Source organism: Thunnus thynnus, chromosome 6 (genome assembly GCF_963924715.1).
Source record: "Thunnus thynnus chromosome 6, fThuThy2.1, whole genome shotgun sequence".
In the NCBI taxonomy this organism is placed as follows: Eukaryota; Metazoa; Chordata; class Actinopteri; order Scombriformes; family Scombridae; genus Thunnus; species Thunnus thynnus.
The window spans coordinates 14304308-14327685 of record NC_089522.1 but is presented as its reverse complement, the minus strand read 5'-3'; the positions used below and the strand labels follow the sequence as shown (position 1 = coordinate 14327685).

The window sequence follows — 23378 nt, the reverse complement described above, 5'->3', positions numbered from 1 at the left end:
CTGCCCTAGACAAACAATTCCTAACTGTACTACCGCACTGAGAGGTGCTGATTAACTGGCTAATACACTGGCTTACCCGGGAAGTGTATTTATACGTGTACATCATTTTCGAAAGGGTATGCAAACTGTGGTGGTTGTTGATAAGACTCTTAAAATGGAGATGAGAATATAAGGGTAGGACAGGCGCTGCTTTCTGGACAGGAATGCACTGCAAATCCCCTAAGACACTAAATGATGTACAAGTGGATTTATTACAGTAGGTCCCTATAAATCTAAGGTTGGCCTCAACTCCAGGGAGAGGTTAATGGATTACAAAGGGATGTGGTATCGAACCTCAGAGAAGTTTATACACCTCATCAATATGTGAAACGCTATTGATCATTTAGACCTTGATAAATTAAATTCATGCACTTGATAATGCATGGTAATATTCAGAATGCTCTGTATCAGGAAAAAATCAGCTTTTTCAGTCCAGCTTTTTTTAGGATGATAATCTATGATGGGACCTTGTATTGCAGTGACCATTGAAAACTGCATATGAAGAAAACAAACTGTGTGATTTTAGCTGCACAGTCAAACTCCATCAGCAATCTAACCTATGTGAGGTTGCTCAAATTTAAATGACAACAAATGACTGAAGAGAAGACTCTGCAGATTGTTTCCAGTATGAGACGTGCATCAGTTCAGTTTGCAAAACTTTGCAACAAGTCTTTCAACTATATGTAAATATAGATGTGAGCAAGGACACTTTCACTTTATAAGGGGTACTGTTGAAGGTACTGGTTTTTTTTTCTAAGAAATCTTTCTATGAAATCAGCCGCAGCGGAACATGATACCATGCCGATTTATATTACAGAGATTCATACAAGTTACTTGCATGGAAATGGTTAATGCAACTATGCTGAGCAATACATAGCATTAATGCTGTAGCTTAGCTTAATGACCTGCATGTTAACATTGTATCTAAGTACAGCTTAGACTGCTGAAAGCTGAGGTGAGGGTAAACCTGTTTGATAACCTTGATAATTTTGTTGCCACACTAGCGGTAAGGATCTAAGCATCTGAAGCTCCATTTATCATCTAATGAATGCTTTTGTGTTTCGGTCTAAGCATTACAGCGTAAAAGGGGTGCTAGTGTGGCAACAGACTTTTGGTAAGTTCAGTGGGTTCTTTTAAAACATCTTCTGTCCATGAATGACACCAGTTCCTCTTTTAACGTAAGACCCAGAAGATACACCCTGGTCACATCAGATTACTGTGAATAATCACAGCGTACCTTTTGTCTCTGCAATTATTATAGTACTCTTCTTTCCTCTTCCTCCTCTTTGTGTGTCTCGCCCTGCCTGAGTTTTCTGCACTGTTGGATGAAGCAATAAATAAATAAATAAATAATACTAAAATTAAGTATATAAGGGCCATCTTCAGTATAAAACAGAAAACAGAAAAGGAAATGCTATTCGAGTAGGCATAACCCCCACTTCAGAAACCAAAAGAAACGCTGACAATCCGCCTACACAAATAAACAAAACTTCATACCTTTAATGTATACCATGTCACTTACTCATTTCCAGAGGTAAAGTTGAAAAAAGGCTGAAAGTCCCTGCCCTGTCATGCTTTCTGAAAATTCATGATTCCACATACAGTATGTAGTACTGTAGTATTCTCATCTGTATCTGGTGCAGACACATTTTCGACTGCTTAGGATGTGACACAAAAAAAAACTGAGAACTCAGGAACCACAAACATTAATCTCAAACTGTCTACTGGTTTTTGCTGAAATTTGGAGCACTTGATATTCAGACATTTTGGATTTTCTTGGATTAATTTGTAAAAAATGTACAGTGCTGGTGTTACTGGATGTAAAAAGCTATAACCTGTTAACCAAATATGACTGATTTTAATACCAGCTGACAAGATTTTAAGCTTAACAGAAGAATTATTATATATGAATATTTATATATATGAATGTTACAAAATATCTTTTCGCACATAAACACACACAACCACATTCACACAAACAGAAGATGAAGACAAAAACTGCATAACTCACTAAAAAAGACAGCTTCAGAGTGATTTTCTTGTTATTGTACATTTTTCCTCCTTTTAATGTTAATGAAATGGATGGGAACATAGATCAGTTACATTGTACTGCATTAGGATTTAGAATCACCACCCTGTTCTTTACTGGAAGTCAAGTATTTAGCTGTGTGTGTTTCAAAATATACACTTTGAAAAGGGGCATTAAAACATTTAAAACACTTTTGCACTGATGTAAAACAGTAACTGAATGCAGGGGAATGAGCCAAGAACAGAAAATATAAAAATCTCATAAACACTAGATTTATCCTTTAGTTATAACATGGTGTGTATTTTGTGTCCAGCTGGTTTAAAATAAATATAATGGAGATTCTCCTTGAGATAAACCAAATTTATTACAATTGTGTACATTTCTAACTGAGATCATAGATCCAGACAATAATTCAGCAGGTTACAGCGAAGACTGATTCTACAGTTGCTAAGAAGCAAAACCTCCTGATTATTTTAACCAACCTTATTCATCCTCACAAATTCATTTCTAACAGATCAAAAATATACTTTACAGCATACTGCATTATTGTTGATAGTTTCATCATAAACACAATCAACATAACTAAAACATAATCTGTTGGTTAGGACTGGTGTCACAGAAATGTGCAGTGCCCCTCTACCTTTTCTGTGTTCCTATGAAGGCCATGTGATGGAGGTGGAAATGGCACGAGAGCTGATATCCCTTCTTCTCACTCATGGACTCTTCTTGTTAGCTGGAGACAGAGTGAGTAATTCAATAAGTCAAGTATTCATTTATTACTTTCCTTTTCAATCATGGGGCATTTTTTTAAAACTTTCCCCATCCACCTCCACACTGAGAAAAAAAAAAAAAAGTGATACAAGTTCTGCAACTTCCATCTGTGGCAGCCGTTGTTGTCTTACTGTAGCTTAATTACAAAATATTGGCGCCGTTTTCTGTAAAGATTACTCACTGTGGGAGGCCCTACATAATTTGGACCGGAGGGTTTGTCACGGAAAATAATACAATGCAACTGGGCTTTCTGTATTAGATTTCCGCTTTTAGCCTCCTTGACATTTCAAGCTGCATGAACTAATACATCTGTTATTTGTTGATCATTTGATTATTAACATACTTCACAAACCAAATCAGCTGCCCTGCTGGAGACACAGATACAGCACAGCAGACAGTCTGGGTTTTCTCGCCTGCCATGCACAAACACACTCGCAAAAGATGCACAATTCAGCCCTCAGTGAAAGAGGAAAGCGGGGGAAAAAAAAAAAAAAAAACATTCATCTTCCCCTCCTTTGAGCATATGAGCACTCTGACACCGGCATGGAACAAAGCCCGTCATCACATTCTAATCTCGAATTTCAGGGCTTTTATTTCACCCAAATGCCACCCTGCTGGCCTTGTGAATTATTGACAGACTGACACCAATGCGAAAGGACACATAAAAGAGGCTAAAAGCTCCGGCCCTGGAAGAGCTTGTCCTCTCCTATTGCCATCAACTGGGAGACAAACTCTGCTAATGCTTCTCTGGAACCACACGGTAACTTTGAGACTGAAGAACTAACATATGACTCCTGACCTACAGCTGCACTATAAAGGAGAGATATTCTGTGCAGCACTGTCTCTTTGGTCTGTATAAGAGCATTAGTACAATTACAAGGACACCAAGGCTAAGCTGTGAATTATCTGATCGAATCATGAAAATTAAAAGCGCTAAGTCACACATGGTTATTACTGCATACTGCCTTTTAAAGTCATTCTGATTTGACTATTGCTCGTCATTTCCCATTTCAAAGAAACGTCACAGCGTGGTGCTAGGCTCGGCATGCAGTCATTTAGTTTGCATGATGAAAAGTAAATCGAGGTAAGCCGTGTGTCAACTAGACACTCCAATATTTGTCACTTTTGGGTCTTCTCACGCCCACGCCTACTCCTTGTTTTGCTCAAGATTACGACGTGACAGAAACAAGTGGAAACAGACAGAACAAGTGGGATTTTTTTTAAAAAAAACAAACAAAGAGAATGAGTGCGAGCAGAGGAGCAGAATGGAACAAAACCGTCAACAGAGATGTGAGGAAGTGGAGAGTGTTTTTTGTGCGTTCTGCTGTGGTCTAATCCACCTCGCTCTCATTGCTGGCACCCTCGGGCCGCCTCAGTTTGTCCACCTGTTCGTTAATCTGTCCGTCCCCACCTCGCCGATCCTCTGTCTGTATGCTTAGACCATCCTCCTCCTCCTCCTCCTCCTCCTCCTCCTCCTCTACATGGCTGACATCATCCTCCTCTTCCTCTTTCTTCTCCTCCTCCCCCTGCACCTCCATACGGACCTGGTCTTTCAGGTCCAGGGGTAGTGTTGCCCCGAGGCCCACGGTGCCGGTATCACCGTTGATACCGAGGGCTCCATCAGGCCCCCCCAGTGCATCCTGGGGGCTGTGGTGTCCGTCTTTGACGGGGGAGGAGCTGGCAGACTCGTTACTGACAGGAGAGATGTCGCTGCTGCTGTTGGTGTGGTTGACGGATTGCGAGCCGGATGCCGAAGGAGGTTTCAGGGGAATCTGCCATGAGGGGATCTTAGGAATGGAGGGAGTGGAAGGGAATTGTTTCCTGTGGGGGTAGAGGGGGGGAAAGACAAGAGGGAGAAAGAAAATAAGGCCTCATCAAAAACCTTACTGTGATCAAAATGTGCGAAAAGAGCTTTCCCACGACGTAATCAGCCATAATTGGGCGAGCTGAAACCACAAAACTATATATAGCTTCTTAAGTCAGGTTCTCGGTGAGAACATATCCTCAATGCAAGTTTACAGTTAAGCATGCAGCCACACACTAAGCATCCTATGTAATTCTCATAATTACAGCAGAGAAAATGTCTTTTCCCCCCCCAAACGGCCAGATGTTCATCACACCTGGAAAAGATGGTCTAAGATTTTTTTTAATTACATCCACTGCAGCTTTTAAGATCAAAAAGACAACGTTGTATCATAATGGGATCAGCACTTCTCGGTGGTTAAGAAAACAGTTTGGAGATGATTTGGATCATTTGAAAAGGATGGGAACAAGTTTAGAGACAGATGGTGATACAGAGCCTTTAGTTTTGTGATTCAAGCCTTTGCCAGTAAATTCACTGCTAGAGTCAGGGTGAAGTCAAGACAGCAAATGACAAAGGGATTGTTACTGATTAGAATGTACGAGGGGAACAAAACATCCTCAACTAGACAGTTCTGAGGCAATTTTCGTCCTCGCCGGTTTTCTGATGTACACTCTTACTTCAGGCTTCATTATAGACACAGATACATAATCATGCATGCTAATGGGCCTGACTGAGCCAGGTTGTGCCTGACTAGATTGAGGAACAAAGCTGGGAAGAATGAGGGGATGTCTAGCAGTATACAATGAGACCTTTAACAACAGTAAATGCTTTACACCTTGTATTAATACGAGGCAGATATCAGATTTTATCCAGACAACAAATAACTAAAGTATCTGTCAATTCATGTAAATAATTTCTCTTGTTGTGTTTTTTTTTTTTTTTACTTGCACTCATCAAATGACTTAAAGTTCTATATCATAGGAGCAATTATGCACATGTGTGGTTATCTTGCTTACCAATAAAAGCATTACGATACAGAAGACCAGCTGATGCCGGCAGTATGCTAATCGGCCGAGGCAAGTTGTGAAGTAAATGAAATCAGTATTATAACCTCTTGTGCCTCTGAGATTATACCTAAAAAAACATTTGAGATTAATGATTATGCATTAAGTGTGCGAGTAATTTGGAAGAGCAACGTGACGTTATGAAGTCTTTTCTTTTATTCATTCATATACAACCTTTAAGGCCATTAACAGCCTGAAACAGTACTGCAATGTAAAAGTGGGTATGCAAACATGACTGCACAATACTCAAACCATATACATACTTTTGGAAACAGTTAGTAAGTTGACCTTGAGTCAAGATTTTTATTTTTTGTCAGAGCTTTCAACCACATCTGGCAGTCTTCTTCAGCAGATGGAGTTTATTCAATTATATCGATATGTCAAAGTCATAGACCAGATGTAAGCTGACAGCCATCTCTGAACCATACTGACAACTGAGCGAAGACCACTAGATGTGGTTGAAATCTCGAAAAAAAACTAGAAAGTGTACCCTGAGTTCAGGTTCTTCAAATTAATGTTTCACAAGTCAAAAATGAACTTTCACGCTCAGTGAACATGACTCTTCAAGGGGAACCGCACAACAGGCTGCTTGTCTTTTTTTCATTAAATCTGTTGTAATGATATTTGGAGTCTTTAGTTGTGTTTTAATCTGACAATTAGTTGTTTTTCATGTCTTTTTCATATGTGCAAAACAACATAATAAATAAAACAAATGCAAGAGTAATTTAAAAGAGCAACATTATGTGGACAGCTTACAATATATTTTAATGTCAGGTATTAATGAAATAGGGCCAAAATCTCATCTTTTCATTATCAATTAATCTGTTGAGTATTTTCTCAATTAATTGATTAGTTGTTTGCTTCAGAAAATTGTGAAAAATGTTCATTACCCTTTTGAAAAGCTGAAGATACAACCTAAAATGCTTTGTTTTGTCCCGATCAACAGTCCACAACCCTGAGATATTCAGTCTATACACATTTAAGAAGTTGGAACTATAGAAGTTTAGCATTTTTTTTAAAAAAATGGCTCAAAATGATTAATTAACTAATCATTGCAGCTTTACATGTTAACAGATGGAATGTTTGGCACTTGAGTCAATTACATATGAATATGGCAGCGCTTTATTCCTGTTTAACACCTTCACATGGTTCAAATGGACTGAATCCAGGGACTCAAAAAGGCTTGACAACAGTACACCCTGTGCCCTTAAACAAACACACACACACACACCTGTGATGGGTGGGGGTCTGGATAACTTTTTTTTACCTGCTGAGCAATAAGCCCTTCAAAGAGACGATCTCAGCTTTCAGCTCTCCAACTGTTTGGTTGTCCAGGATACGGTTGGTTGCAGACGATGCCTATAGGAAAAATACAAGGGAGACACACACACAACAACTGTCAATGACACACACATGCACTGTTCAGGTCACATGCAGGGTCACATCACAAAGTCAATATACGTCTTTCAACGGCTCCTCTGTTCTCACTTGGCACACTATGAAATGATAAAAAAAAAAAAAAAAAAAAAAAGCTTTGTTTAAAAAAAGGACATACAAAGTAAACAAATATAGCAAATGCAAATGCTAAAAGCCACATGTTCTTGTATAGTCAGGTCATCTGTCAACTTTAACAACCTCACAACTGCCTACTGCTGGTGATGACAGAGCGGACAAACAATCATACTACAGTCACCTTTATGGACTTTGCTACTCAGAAAGTCCAGTGAGTGTGAATCATGCTGTTTTTACATAATTTTCCATACTATCTAGAAAAGGTTAGGCCAGTGTCCAGTGTTTTGGATAATGACTTTATCTTGAACAATGGCCACATTCATGAAGGCAGACCATAGCTTAGCAGTTTGTTTTGTTCTTTTTGTCTTTTATCAAAGGCATGTGTTATCACACACACTGCTGCAGCATGAAATGCTACAGGGTATAATAGCAAAGTATTTGAATAACAAATTGCTGCCCAAAATCTGTCTCTGCAGCACTTTTTAGGGGTAGGCAGGACTTTGCCCGAGGGAGCTATAAAATGATGAGTTTTGATAAAGGCAGAGAGAAGAAAATGGCATGGCAACAGTTGAATGTAACGATAAAACTGAATTCAGCTGCTGCCAAATCTTGTGGACTGTTGTCACACTTCAAAATGAATGATGTAACATCAGAAACAGGTGTTTTCAGTGGGCCAGTAAGGTACCTCTATTGGGTAACAAGACACATGTGAGGGGTTGAGAGATGATAAAGAACGCACAATATTGTTTTTAATTTTTTCTGACTTTTCTCAAATCTTTGCATTTTTTTCTCATTCGGACAATTCCAAAAAATATATAAATGAAACTACCCGTGAATGCAAATCTTTAATTGAGACAAATGCAGCCTGTGACGAGGAGTCGTGAGTAGGCATTGCTCGACTATATAGAGTCTCAAGCCAAAACGGTTGTGAACCAGTGATGTAGATAATTGCTACCCATTCTTAGTCTATTCCTGAATAAAAAGCACAAACATGTGCAAGAACAGGAGGACAGACTGATGAGACCAGAGGGAGGAGAGGGAGAAGACAAGGGAAAAAGTGGGATAAAAGAAAAGTAAAAACTGTAATTAAGACTCTCCTGACTCACCAGAGGAAGCTTGTTAGGAAGCATGGACCCCCTATCGAGGGGAGAGGGATAACTTGGACTCTTTCGCTTGTAATTAAATCTAAGAGAAATTAATTGAATCACATCTGAAAGGGATCAGACTCATTTACAGTGGAAGGAGGGAGGCAGAGGAGGAGAAGTGAAGGGATACAGAAAAGGAGGCGAGTGGGGGGAAGGAGGGTTTTTTTTTTTGGGCTCTTATCAGCTCCTAAACCTCGCTGATAAGGAGCCGTGTTTTAGAGGTGGTGCATTGGAGGCCTGCTGAAGACACTCTTATTACAGCCGTCACCTCATTAGAACCATCTTAATCCCTTGCCTCCCCAAGGCACCCGTATAATAAGGCTGGATTCTGCTTCTCTCTCATTTTACATCGAAAAAAATTAATTGCTGTATGGGCTGAGCTAAAAGACTTCCAAGGCACAGAATCAACTTCAGGAAAAGGTAGATTGCTCCAAATAATGTTTATATACTTAAATCACTTGACATGAGAAAAGAGCAGTGGGACTGTTAACCGCTTGCTACATGCTGTACATAATATACATTATCTACACAGCAACACCATATACCATCTCACATCAAGGCTTGTCACACAACACTACCTCTGACATATATGTCTTATTAAGTCTGAAGAAACCTAATTAAATGTTGGGCCAGTGCTGAATTTCAGCTTTGAGGTACATTATGTCAGTGTGTATACACACACATTGCGGAAGACTCTTATGTTAAGTGCACTAGGTGCTTGGGCAGAGGCTGAGTGGTGGGGTATCAATGACTGGAGAGATTGAAAGTATGTGGAACCTGAAGTGCTGACACATATCTAAACAGACCGCACAAGTGTGTGAGATGCGCTGTTTTAGCAAACTGCTGATCGAAATATTTAACCGCTGGGATGATTTAGCAACTTTGATTACAAAAGCACCATCAGTGAGATTCTGCCAGGTGTGTGGATATAAAGCACATCACACAGAGCTGTTTAATATTTGACTTTGCAATGCAGAATTCAACCGCGATGTGTTCGTTTTTTGTTACTGAACTGTACTTAACTTTAAAATTTGCATGTAAAATGTATGTATGCAATTTTGGCTGGTAATCTACAATATATCCCTATTTTTTAATATCTATATAAATGCATGCACTCAAATGTGTTTCTATGATTCTTTATATTATACAATTATATTTACCTATTTAAAAATAGTGTTAAAAAACAAAATCTTTCTCCACTGAACCTTAAATATTGTGCATGTGACTGGAATTCATTTTGTATTTGATTTAAATGTCTATATAACCAAAAGTTTGACTCTGTGATTCAGTTTTTTTTTTCTATTTGCTGGTTTATATCACAGACACATGAGGCTTTTCTTGGATCCATATGACCTTTTAATAAACCTCTTTATTTCTATGTTCATGTCAATTTCCTTGTTATGTCACTGATTTGAACCACCTGTCCTACAGGTTACATAAGATACTCTGATGATTGATGTTTTCACCCTGAAGAAGGCATCATGCAAAAATGATGTTTGACTTCTACCGTACTTCCTGCTGTACAGATGCAGGGCTCTACGGGCTCTGTGTGGCCTTAACGTTGGAGAGTATGATTCTGCGCTTGGCACTACACATTGCCAAAGGCTTTATGCACCAACAAACATCCAACGAACAAATGAACCAACCGACCATAACCGAAATAACACAAAGCTCAACCTATAAGAGATATGCCACCTATTTAATTATCAGGCACCACTACAGCGGCTAGATGTGTTTTTACTGTGTTAATACTGTAGATAGTAAAGATTTCCTCTAACTGGTTTAAAAGCCTTGTAACTAATATGTCTCGGGTGGGCGCCTGGGTGCGATAGGGGTCGGCCTCTTTCTGCTGGTTAACTAAGTGCTTCAAGAAAAAAAAAAAAAGATATATATATTACAAGCACAGAAAAAAAAGACTATCAACTCTAGCAGCACCCAAGGACGGCAACGCATCTGGCTAAATGAAGATAAATGCCTGTGGACCATTAGCAACAAGATAAGATCTTTAACAAGCCTTGTTTAAGAGTGTCTGAAGGCAAATTAATTCACAGTTACTCTGCCGGCAGACAGTGTGTTTTCGTGTAACGCATGTATATTTATGATGGAATTAGTTTCAAAAGGAAGTCCCCAGAGGAGTGTTTTTGAGTGGAAACACGGGTACAGTGCAATTGATTTCACTCTATTTATGCACTTTCCCACTGGCAGTTCGTCTCGCGCAAGCAAGGAGGCGGTTTCTAATCTTCTATGTGGTATCCACTAATAAAGAAAACGATCAGTGAGTTGAGACAGCGGGGCAAACACAGTTAACAGGCAGATTTGTAATGATAATGGGGCAGAAATAGACTTAGCTGTTTAACATCGGGGATGAATCATCCTGAGGCAAATCTATCCTTGAGTTAGGCGTTTAACACCAGTGGTAGAATACAGCAACATGTGAATGCTGTTAAGGATAACTGAGAAAACAGTGAAAAGGAGAGAAACTGTCCCAGGCCCTAAAGTCTGGAAATGTGCAGCATCAGCGTGTGCTCTGTGTGTGTGTGTGTGTGTGTGTGTGTGTGTGTGTGTGTGTGTGTGTGTGTGGACATGAGTCAGTCTTCCATAATGAGGCTCCCAGTTTAGGGACAGTGTACGCACTCCGCAATTGACCGGTTTCCAAACTACAAGAAATGTTTACTTAGCAGCTGAGGAAACAGAAGTCTCCATGTGTTTCGGGTTAAAGGCACATTTCCGCGTTGAGAGGTATAATTGCTAAGCGTGGCGCACTTTGAGCGGCGTGGTGAGGCAAACCCTGAAAGCCGCAAACGGTGAATGATAAGTAGCTCGCCAGTTCCAACATGTGTTTCTTATCAAACATCCCGGACCTGAAAACAATTTCCCAATTTCCCCCATGGCCAGAGACAACAGAGAGCCTTGTGCCGACTCACAGGGAAAATTTAAGATCAACACTATAGCTATAAAGCAGAGTTTATGATTTGTTTAATGGGTGATTTGATGTGAAATATACTTTTTATACACTACCTCTGTCCAACAAGGCACTCATAGCAAATGAAGTAGACACTTTTTAATCCAATCTGTGATTTGGAGATGATGAATGAAAAGAAAAAACATCCCTTGTTGCTCTATGTTGCGGAAGGAACTCATTGTTTAAAGTGACTCAAGTTGACTGACAGAAAACCATCAGGTTCAGACCAGCATGGAGTCCAATCAGATCATGATTCCTATGTACACACATGCTGATTTTGGGCCACCGCTGCTTCCTTATACCACTCAGAGCAACTGCGTGGCTGAAAACTTGAAACGGCACAAAATGAGCCATGAGTCGTCAGTTTTTTGATGAATCTCGTCCGGGGAAGAGATTCATATTTTTCTTCCTCGTTGCCTGTGCCGAAGCAGATGTGTCCGCATATGTTTTCCTGCAATATCCAGATGCTACAGTGAAACACCCATGTGCTTAACAAGCTGTGGACATAAAACATTGTCTAAGATTGTCTCTTCCAAGGCACTTTTTTTTAGAGCCCAGACATCATAAAGCGATTTATGACCAGCGTTATAAAAAGCAAGCAACATTTCATTCCCGCGCATAAGTTTTTAGAACAATCACTCAGTCCGATTCACCTAAACACTTACAATTCTGAGAAGATTATGAACACTGTCTATAAAAACCAAGGCGAAGAGGAACGACAATATGGCTAAAGATTATGGTCCCATGATGAGATGCACCATACTTTTTTGTAGCTTGTGTTCTGATGATATACAGTATAATAAGCCTGTCTATCTTAGGCAGTTATGACCCAGGGCAGCGCAAGAGAGTTTAGTACACAGAGGCCTCGAGAAACCTTTTCTCCCTCCTCATCAATCTAAAAATTTCAACCCAGCAACTTTACGTTCACTGAGCTCTTCTGTAATTTCAAAGTTACTGCCTGTCTAGCATCAAGCAAAAACATCAATCATACCATAACAGACCTTAAAGGTGCAGTCCGTAACTTTAGTGCCCAAACTACAGCAAAGCTGCACTTATTGCCGGCTTTGTAAAGTTGTTTCATCTCAGTCGGTTTCTACTAAAAATATAATAACACAAAAATATTTATTGAAACAATCAAGTAAGCCAAGTGTGACTTAACAAGCCAGAATGAAATTTCTATATTTTGGAATATAAGGAGCATGTTAAACTGCGGTAAATGTGCAAATTTCAGCTTTAAATGAATTATAGTCAGAATAAATGCTAAAATCCAGTTTAATCCAGTAAACCAGTAAAAGGAGAAGGTGACGCAAAAAAAAAAAAAAAAAATTAAAATAGTTTGGAGTGGTAAACAGAGGTTAAACTGAAACACTGATGTTCCCGCAAATCTCAAATTGCTAGTGTTGGTAAGCGAAGGCTGCTGGGTTGATGATGAGGTGGTAGTTACCTCTGCTGCAGCCAGTTCCTGTGAGAGCTCCTGGATTCTCTGCTGCTGCTGGATCAGGAGCTCCTGGAGGGAAACCAGGGTCTGCTGCAGTTGGCTGACTGTGGGAAGAAGCACAACAACAGATGGTAAAGTCAGCAAACTTCAAACAAACAAACAAAAAAGGAAGGAAGTAAGATGGTGGGAAAAGGTTGTTATGGTGTCACAAAACGGACATTTTTCATTCCGTTAAAAAGAGACAATGAGACTCAACTCGTGTCGCTAATCAAAGCCGTCCTCTAAGAATTGTAATCAAAGCTAATACCTGGTAACTTAAGTCGCAGCTTTTTGGTCCGAGGCGCTCAGGGTAGAGGGTGGGAAGAGGGGGGCACATAGGATGGAGATATTAATCTCTAGTGTCTGAACTTAAATCAAATAACAGTCTCTAACCTTCCATTATCCACCCAGACACTGCCTTAATGCATCTTAAATCCTCAAACGATCAACAAAGGAAAAAACAAGGCTCTCATTTGGGAGGAGGCTGCCAGACAAAATGTCCCCCCTAATCCTAATAAATATTGTTCTTTTTCCATTGACTTTGAAGATTGAATTAGTTCAAGTGTTGGTGTTGGACGAGGGTGTATGATTTCAAATAACACCGGGCACAGTTTGTTGCACCCTGCTTCCAGTCACGCGTGTATTACCAAACAATGCATTAAGTTCCCCCGAGCTGATTATATTACAGAAAACCAATAAACATTCATATAAATCATGGGCGTGTAAAGTGTTAAATCAAGCCTAATAGGATTAACATCAACAGATATTGTGGCGGTCTACTGCTGAGGTTGTCAGGCCAATGGTTAAAAGCCTGAGCTGCAGCCGGCTGGACGGGATGTAAAGAACCCTCCTCTCACATTAACCCAGGCCCGGACAAAAGACAGAGCCCTGCTTGGAGGCTTGTGTTCCTTTTGAAAAAAAAACCAACACAGACAAAATATTTGATCTTTCAAAGAAGCTAATATCTTGTAGTGACACCTGTGTTTAAATGGGTGGAGTTGTATCAATATAGGTGGGGTGCTGAAAACGTTTGATCTGTTTATGCTTGCAGAATCCTACAGAATACGAGTTGGAGCAGGATCGCTGGTTGGGCCAAAAAACTGTTGTGCAAACAGTTTGAGTTGGTAACTAGGTTTGTGATCCAGAGTGTGACCAACCTTTCTGAAGACGGTAATAAAAACTAAAATACCGCAGCCATCCCTGCTTAAAAAGGTGTTACTATGACAGGGTGTGCACGCTAAACCGAGAGCTGCCCTATTAGTGTCTGATTCCACCTCACCACAAAACAGCTTATCCAGATGTGCGGGTCAGTCTGCCAGCCTGTAATGCTGCGCCTCCTGAATTACCACTGGCACTGCTTTTTTAGCCATTTCAGCCAAACAGTTAACAGTCCCGACTCTTTTCATGTCTCCCCACAAAGTTGACTCCTTTGTACTGTGCAGACACTTGACAAAAATGCATAACTTCTTATCCACAGTTATCACAGATATGAAGCCAAGAATAATGAAGTCAATGACTTTGGCCGGGCATGAATCAAAAAGAGGCAGCGGCTGCGATATGTGCGAGTGTGTGCGTGCGTGTGTGTGTGTGTGTGTGAGAGTGAGAGAATCAAGAGACAAGATGATGTGTGAGGCTTGCAGCTGCTGTGAGGAGGGTGCACATTGTGTATTCAGTAAATTATTCAGTAAATACCTCAATATAATGTACACTACATATGTCCAGGCCAGTCTCTGTCTTTAATGGCCAGCTGGTCACCAATATGGCTCCTACCGACAAAGAGTGCCCAAACAGCCGCACAATTCCATTACAGCCTGGGTGCGCTGAAGGAGTTCCAAGATCCATTCATTAATTGTCTGTGTGAAGTTGTAGGCAAATCATAATGGGAGTCAAGGCCCCTACTCTCGAGCTGGGGCTGGCGAGAGAGACTAATGTAGTCCCCATTCAAAAGGATACATCACCTCATTGCACCCGGCACTAGAGAAATACATGAACTTTAACAAAAGGGGGTTCAAGCAATTGGCAGCAGTGAGGCATTCGGTCACTATTACTCAGTGCAGCAAGGAGAGAGGGAGCGAGAGGAAGAGGAAGACAAAGGGAAAGCAGGGGGAGAAAAACTCTCAGTGTAATTGCAACCCCTCTCCCCAACTGTTAACTACAACAGTCATTAACTACAATAGCAGCTTGGCTACTGCAGTCATAGCAAATTAGTTCCCCACACTGGTTGAAGAAAAGCCCCGTGTTTTTTTTTCCACTGGAGTCTCACCTACTCATTGCAAAACACAAGAGGACTCCTACTGTGAAATCCTGTCTTTACCGACAAACAAAACAGGGTTTGTACGTTGGCAAATCTCCAAAAAGTGATAAGTAGAGCAAGAATGGGCAGTGAAATAGCCAGAGGAAATGTGTTTGCATAGTTGGGAGAAAATGACCATAAAAGAGCATATATTTGTTAATCAGATTCAGGGTGGCACACCTCGCACGCAATCTCACACAATTGCTGCCCTCCACCTACCTTAGCCAGCCAGAAAACAATAGCATGGGTGTGACTGGATGAAATGATAACAGCCATATTTTCATTTACACTATGTTAGTCCGTGACAGCAGCTGTAAACTCAAACACTTAATTTGTTTTAATTTGGAGATGAAGGAAAAATAAAACAAGGGATGCTTGTGTTTAAACTGACAAGATCATATTGTTGATTCAAGTCTTTGTCTCTCTACTGTTCCAAGGTTGATGGTAATTCATACTGTTTTTCTAACAAACCTGGCAAATACAGAGATTAATTTGGCTACTGGCTTTTACTAACAAACTCACTTTAGGCATAAAGAACTCCTGAAGGGAAGTCTTTACTTTGTTTGGTTATCTCATACAGACAGGTGCACACAGCTCATGTACAACTCAGTGTGACCTAATTACATTTCAAAGGAATTAATAATATTTATAATATACATATTTTGATCTAACAGTTCATAATTCAAACAAAAAAGTCAAACACTGACCTAAATCATGTCAAATGCCATTAAAGGTGTAAAATCTCATGACAGTGAGTCAAAATACACAGTATTAGATTTGCTTTTAATGTTTGATTTAATGTCCTGATACCATGTGCCTTAACTGTGTTTTAGTCCACTATATCCTTATATTTAATTTGTCATGTAAAGTGCCCCGGAGGGTCTTGAAAAGAGCTCTATAAATTAAATAAATTATCATTATAAAAATATAAACAAACAAAGATAAAACTGTAGTTTCCAGTGTGCCTGTTTTTCTGCCAGCTCACTCATCTCAAATGGGGATTGGTACGTTTCAGGTGAAAACACACTTCAGTTCAACACAACTGCTAACAAGACCAAACTTTCTCAGAGTGCCTCTCTCATTTACGCCTCCCTGGATTTTTAATTATACTGACGAAGAGCTAGGAAAGCATCTCTCTCCCTCCTTCTCTCTCTCTCTCTCCATGTCTGACAGCCAGGTTGAGATTCCTCACCTGTCCAACATGGGAGCCGCACCTGTCACTGTGCACTTAATCACACTAGGGCCAGTGCTGAGCCCAGACGCCACACAGTGCCATGCCGCACGCACATCCAACAAATACACACGCGCGCACACATACGTACATACGCGCACACAAAATTAAAATGAACTTTCTCGCCACCTACGGGGAAGAGGGTAGATGATGATGATGGCGGTGGAGGTTTGGATTGGGGGGGTGAGGTTGGTGCAGAAAGGGGGTGGTGGGGGGGCAGGGATGGAAAGGGGGGGAGTGAGAGAGGATGGGCGGAGGGGGAGAAAAGTTGTCATTTCCCAACTCCTCATTAATATTCCGAGGTTAAGAGCTTTTCAGCGAAACGTAATTAATTGAGCCCGAGCCTGACAGTAAACAAGCAATTTCAAATTAAAGCGAAATGACAGCGGCGTCATTTGTTAAAAACGTGCGGGGCCCCCCGATTTTGGCGACAGATAAATGAGGGAAAATGTTAAGGAGGGAGAAAGTGATGAAGATATTAATCTTCACCTGTCTGTGTCAGCGTGCCACTCATTGCCGCAATGTTGCTTTCCATCCTCTGCAGATGCTTCTTGTCCTCTCGGCTGCCCATAATGAGGGGAAGGATGTATTTCTGCAATTAAAAGCATGGCACAATATTACACTTCTCTCTGGTGGGAAGGGACAGAAAGATGAGGAAAAGACAGGGCCACCTAGACTCGGTAGAGGAGGGTCAAAGGCATTGTTTTATTGGACTAGTGAGGATTAGCAGCATGCATTTTTACAGACAAGTGTCCAAGCGACTGATTCAACCCTTTAACAATCTTTAGCCCTTTCAAAATTAACCGACATTTCCCAGATTAAACAAAAAAACCCCAAACAGATTAATATATAATGAAAATACAGTGCTTCAAAACATAATACCAGTAAAATAAATGAATGAATGCCTGAAAAAGACAGTGAAAGAAAGAGACAGGCCTACAGGAAAAAACATGATGGTTAACACTGAAAATAGTTCTCCAAAACCAAAAACAATGTTATGTTTATCATCTCTCTGCCACTGAATGAACAGAACTTTACCAAAATGATAGGTATGTCTGACAGCTAAATGAGGACGTTTGTTATCCAGTATGACTGTTACCCAGATGAACAGCTTGTGAGTGTCTCACTGAATCCTTCGTCTGTGTGCGTGGAGCAGAGCTAACCAAATGCAATCAAAGTCCATGTGACCCTGGAGGACCCCACTGAACTTCCACAAAATCATAAATTTCTTCTTGTTTTTAAAGACTGCATAAAGATCACTTAATCCCTCGCAGCCAGTTTGCAGCTCGCTGCTGTCCGAGCCAGGTTTTCTCTCCAGCTCAGGTGCCAACAGGCCACACCAGTGCAAGTAATAAACACTTTTTAGAGAAAAAGATTAAATGAGTGTCAACACGTGGTAATTAATAAGTGGGTTGCTGGGAGTGTGGTGTTTACAAGGTGCACCATAACATAAATAAAGTATGGGCAGAAGCCTGGACATATGGTGCGACTGGCGCTACGCTCCAGTGACATGACAGCAACCTGTGCCGTCCCGCCAGGGAATCCCACCTCCCAGGCGAGCAGTGGCTGGCAAACCCTGCAGCACGTAGGAAACGGAGGACTGGTACAGTGTGTATTTTCGTAAGCTTAAGACTGCAGGGGTAGAGGCATAAGGGACAAGAGACCCTGAATGTGCATGCGCAGCCTTATGAAAGGCTGTGTAAAGAAGGATGAAATAATATGACATAACAGGATCTAAAGAGAAGCCAATATGTCTGACAGGGTCAGGTAGGCATATGCATGTACATGGTAGCGCTCCCTTTCGCTCTCTTACACACAGAGGAGAACGGCCTGTCATCTAGGCCAAGAGCTACTGCTAAAGCTCCTGTCCTCCTCTAAAACGAGAGTAATGGCTTCCACATGCCACTCAGACTACTACTAACAACCACTATGGGATTAATGTCACCAGGGACAAGGGGCCTCATATGAGCTCATGTTCAAGGGCTGCTAAGCCCGATAAAAACCAGGGTGATTATTTTTAGGCGGTAGGACGTCAAAAAAATGGTTGTGTGCTGTGTTAGCAACTATATTTTTAAAAGAAAAAACATATATCTGAGAAGAGGAGGGAAGGGGAAGTTAAAAAGAAGGGGGTTCAAATGAGATCATGCTTTGACGTAAAGCAGGGTAGGTTTAATAACAAGACCAGAGCGATGTTACATACTGCAGAGGCGCCTTCTATTCTAGCACAGTAATTCATCATAACTGATGGACTTGCTAAGCCCACCAATTTAAATGTAATATCAGGGAGAGCCAGTACTGACAGATCTCAGGATGCAAAGTATAAAACATATTACAAATTTTAGAGAAACATTAACCACCAAAAACAAAGTTGGTTAGGGAACGTAGTCAAAAGGGTAAAAGAAGCAGGGAGTGACCTACCTTGTAAAGCTGATGAAAACCAAAGGCGATGCCCACCATAATGATGGTGAGGGCACCATAGTCTCTCCATCTGTAGCCTGCTGGACCTGGAGAAAAAAGATAAAGCATTTTATCACGGTGAGATATAGTAAAATTAACGTTTAGAGACTGATAAGAAACATTTCATGTGGTAAAAATCCTTCGGTCTTCTGGTATCCAAATCAACCATTAAATATCTTGTTAGATGAAGCTGAAAGATCCATACCACTGTCTCTGCAAGTTTTAGCTGCTTAACTACAAATCATGTACACTTCAAATTTTTTGTGAGAGTTTATAAATGCATATTAGACATTTTAAGGTTTGGGAAGTACTTATTTACTACCAGCAGGCCCTGGTTTCCATTAATTTACATACATTGTTGCATGGTAATGGAATTCACCATGATTGATTATAAAACACAAGGAAGTTTTAAGAGTCTGCTAATTTAATTTTATACTGTACAGAAATGAATGGGAGCCGATGGATGTCTGCTTGATAGAAAAAAACATACATTGACCATACACTGAAAACACCAGCAAAGTGGTTTGCAGAATGGTTAGATGTGATGTTAAAGCAGCTGTTTTTATAAAAAAAAAAAAAAAAGGATCATATGACCCCATATAATATGATTGGCTTTGGTGTTACCATCATTTAATCTATTTATCATCTGTTTAAGAAAAACGTCTGACTCATTAAGGGTAAGTGTGAACAGCCCTCTATATCCTGCTCTTCCAGAAAGGACACCATTGTCTTCTACTTATTTTGGCGTGGGCCCTCAAAAATATGGTCCGTTTAAATCTTTAAACAAACGAAACAGACAGGAAGGTGACTGAGTGTTGGTGTGTGTTTGTGTGTTTAGAAGTTGACTGTTTTGCTGAGTGACAGATAATGTGAAAGCATGTCTTTGTGCAAGCTGTCATCTGGGTAGGCCAACTGTCTGTCAAAGTGGAAATTCCCCACATAAGGGAGGCATTCAACTGAAAATGTCACTAAACAACAAACAGGTCTTGAGGAAATAAGAGTTTTTTCTTTTATTCACTCTGATGGAGCCAAAATGAATAGGAAATTATCAGAGGCTAGGCCACTACAGTATACCATTGATATTCTATTACAGGTTTGATTTCACCTAATGGGTTATGTGGTACATTGTTTACTGGCTTGAAGTAAGTAAACCAGATTGATGTTGCTTCTCACCACTTGTGTGATTTGACATGCAAATCAAATGAGAGACCCACTGTCATATTGGACTATATGGTATATTTTCAAGGTGAATGCCATTTTATTCTCCTTACTCAAGGGCACTTTTCATTGCCGCCGCGGCATTCAGGGATGAACCTGTAACCTTTCCTATCGAAAATTCTGAATCATTCTCCAACATCCATATGGTAACCACATAAATTTGGGTCTTCATCAACATTATAGCTGCGATACACTGTCACCTATCCAAGAATACTGTGCTTCTGAAAGGCCTGGGAGTCCTTGGTATGGGTGGTTGACCCTGAACAAGCCTCACTGCATCACCAGGGGTCTTCACTTGCTCTTTTCCCCCCCTTTAGGACCTTCCATTCTTCCTCTGTCTCTCCCTTTTTCTCCAGCACTTCCACTCTGCCATCTTCCTTTTTTTATTTGGTCACTTAAGCTGTGGAACTGTGGTCTCCATCCCCCGTTTTTCCAATCTCCTCTCAAATTTATTGGGTTCAGTGGAGGCCTTCCTGTCCTTCTACCGCGTGGAAATAGAGATCAGAGTATCCATTACTTCGACAGAGATGGATGCGGGTCCCCGTGCACCGTCCCCATAACAAGGACATCAAAGGGAGGTAGCCCCCTCTTTTCGGCATGACCCCCCATACAAGACTCCCCGCTCTCACCTCATTATGCAGCTCCCTTATAGCCGTTTTGATATAAAACCCCCCACTATGGACGGAGAGCCGCGAGTCTCCCTAACTACATGGCCATCCCATCAACATCACTTTCATTACAAAACATGAGATGCCGGGGGAGTCAAGGACAGTGTGGTAATAAATGAGGGTGGAATACATCTGGAATCATTGTCATATGGGTTAAGCATTACGTGGACTTCATTCTGCATTGGTAAATCAGTGGACAGCACTCATAACCTCCTGAGGTAATAAAGATACAGGTTGCGGTGTGGGGTCTTGCCAGGGTGGAACCCCTTGAAACAGAATGGCAAGGGAGACTTCATGAGCTTGTGCTGTGCAATGTCATATTCCTTGTGTCTGAATTCACAATCACTGCAAATGTTGCATGATATACAATACTGTAGTGCTTGTAAAGATCCAGGTATTCGGTGAGCTATGAATAATCCTGTATGGTGGGTGGACGTTACTTAAAAAAACAAGAGGGATCTAAGTTACAAATTAAACTCATCTACTACAAAAACCTTTTTTTTTCCCCCCCAGGTGAGACAGTGCACATGAATATTAATATTATGTATATGCACCAGGGGAGACAATGATGTGTGCACTCACTGTGTGGTACAGTAGCCAGTTGAGTTGCATGGAGTTGATGTGGGGGCCCTAAAGGACTCAGAGGCAGGACTTCTTCTGTGCTGCCAGAGCGCTGGATGGCCAACTCTACCTCCTCATCCGTCAGCCCTGGAATCAAGAGACACACCTTTGAGACATTCGGAGGGGGTACAGTGACTGTGTGTTAACGGAAAACACCAAAGGGCTCCTCGGCTATCATAGCTTATGCTTATATACTTCCCAAGGTCCTCACAAATCTTTTAAGAACAATTTAGAGAAAAGTATGACAAATTTTCATTCAATTTTACCTACCCCCTTCTTAAAAATGCATTTTCATTTCATAATTCAAAAATTCCGTTGAGAGTTTCTGTTTCAGGGCCATCCATCAAAGGAAGATAGTGTGGAAAGGTTCGCACAATGAAATCTGAAACTCTGCTAGCCTATTAACTGCCACCAAAGGCAAAGAAAATAAGAGTCTGTCCACTTCTCCAGTTATATTTCCCAAGTGGAGATTTCATACACCCCAGACAGCGAAAATGCATTATTTTAATTTCTTCATTGTAATGTAAATGTATTACATAATTTTGCAAATGCCAATATAATTTAATCTTCAGATCTTTTTAATGATTTTAGTGATGATTAAATTGCAAAGGGCTCCCTGATGGAGAATCAGAGGGGAGGAGAAAAAAAATCTAATATGAACATCTCCTTTTGTGGCAAGAAAGGATTTTATTTCAGGCGCCATATGCTGCCATTGCTGTGGGTCTCATCTTTTAATGAGCATCTTAGTCTAAACAAAGGATAATAATTATAACTTTTGATGAACTACATGAACTACATGAAAAAATCTGAACTGTATTAACCAATTTATAGCAAAATAATTGTGAGAAAGCTGAAGACAATGAACCACAACTGGTATGTAAAGAAGTTTTTCGATACTGATAAGCTTGGTTTACCTTTTGATGAAAAATCAGTCCATATTATCATGTTGTGTGTTGCTATTTGTAGCTTATCAGTGTGTCTCTCACTAGCATTTTACCATTACTTCCTTGAGCCATTTCCCCTGCTTGCTGACAGTAAATCCCCTTTGTAAAAGAGCCTTTTAGTTGAACTATTCCCTCAGGATCGAGAGAATTTACAAATGCTCAGAATGAGCTTCCTCCATGCTTTGAGGACATCGAGCGATTGGAAAGGGCTCAGTTGCAAGTGTTTCAAGTGATGTTTGTTACGTTTTCATTAATAGTAACTGCTAAGAGCCAGATACTAATAACTCTGATACGGACCTCCAGAGTGCTCTCCCACAAGATACAGTAATACCCATGTGAAGTGTTACTGTGTAGTGTGTAAACTTGTAAAGGAGAAGTTTCCTTTTCTTAGAGTGAACTGGATATTATAACCAAACTCTTTTAATCATATGATTCCTCATATTTAAATATCTGTTTAAGCTGTCTAATTATGTGTCAGATCCGAATATGAGGCTGAACCTTGATCAGAAATCCCACTTTAACCTATCCTTGTATCAGCAGTGTGAAAGCATAAAGAAATCCTTTGATAATCTAGCACATTGCTTATGCCAAGAGGAGGTCCCTCCCGTCACCTATTTAAATGCTCCGAGGACCTCAAATGGCCATGAAAATTGTTGAATAATTGAAGGCAAATATTGGCCGGCCTGTAGTCTACAGCAGGTCCTGAGTGCCAGGAAGTGGTGAGCGCCATGTGCTGAGTTTGTGCAGTCAGACTGCACTGTCAAATAAGCAATAATGTGTCCCTGGACTCCTGATTCATCTGACCACAGCAGACTACATGGTGGCAGACTATTGAGTGAGACATGCAAGGATTACGGTTTCACTGAATGAGAAGAAATAAAAACATGTTTCAAGTTTTTCCTTTCACCTTGAAATGTTACGTCTAAAAAAAAAATCTACATTTATGCTGCTATCAAGCTTAATGTATGTACATCTTAATGGCTATTGACATCTTTGATGTTGTTTATGCAGCAAATGAAAGGTTTTTTACCATGCATCAAAATAAAATTCCTAAAGCTGTTTTCTAGTCAAATTATAGCTTGCTAAGTTGTATTGTAGGCTCTGATCTGTTTATTGTTGAGGGGAAGACAACAGCAAATGAAA

The 23378-nt window shown here is 40.5% G+C and overlaps 1 protein-coding gene across 2 annotated transcripts in view; it reads right to left on the bottom strand.

Annotated features, from left to right (window-relative positions):
• Positions 1–2413: 2413 nt before the first annotated feature.
• Positions 2414–23378, bottom strand: part of pex14 (peroxisomal biogenesis factor 14) — a 46112-nt gene continuing 25147 nt past the window's right edge. The window contains exons 4-10 of one of the 2 annotated variants that reach the window (XM_067591925.1): positions 21253–21378; positions 18746–18831; positions 16817–16919; positions 12771–12868; positions 6975–7066; positions 4180–4660; positions 2414–2801 (exon numbers count right to left, since the gene is read on the bottom strand). In XM_067591925.1, the coding sequence (XP_067448026.1) occupies positions 2778–2801; positions 4180–4660; positions 6975–7066; positions 12771–12868; positions 16817–16919; positions 18746–18831; positions 21253–21378 (1010 nt within the window). In that variant the 3' untranslated portion in view covers positions 2414–2777. Of the gene's footprint in view, positions 2802–3822; positions 4661–6974; positions 7067–12770; positions 12869–16816; positions 16920–18745; positions 18832–21252; positions 21379–23378 lie in introns of those variants that run through there. The other variant, XM_067591926.1, reaches the window with a different exon arrangement.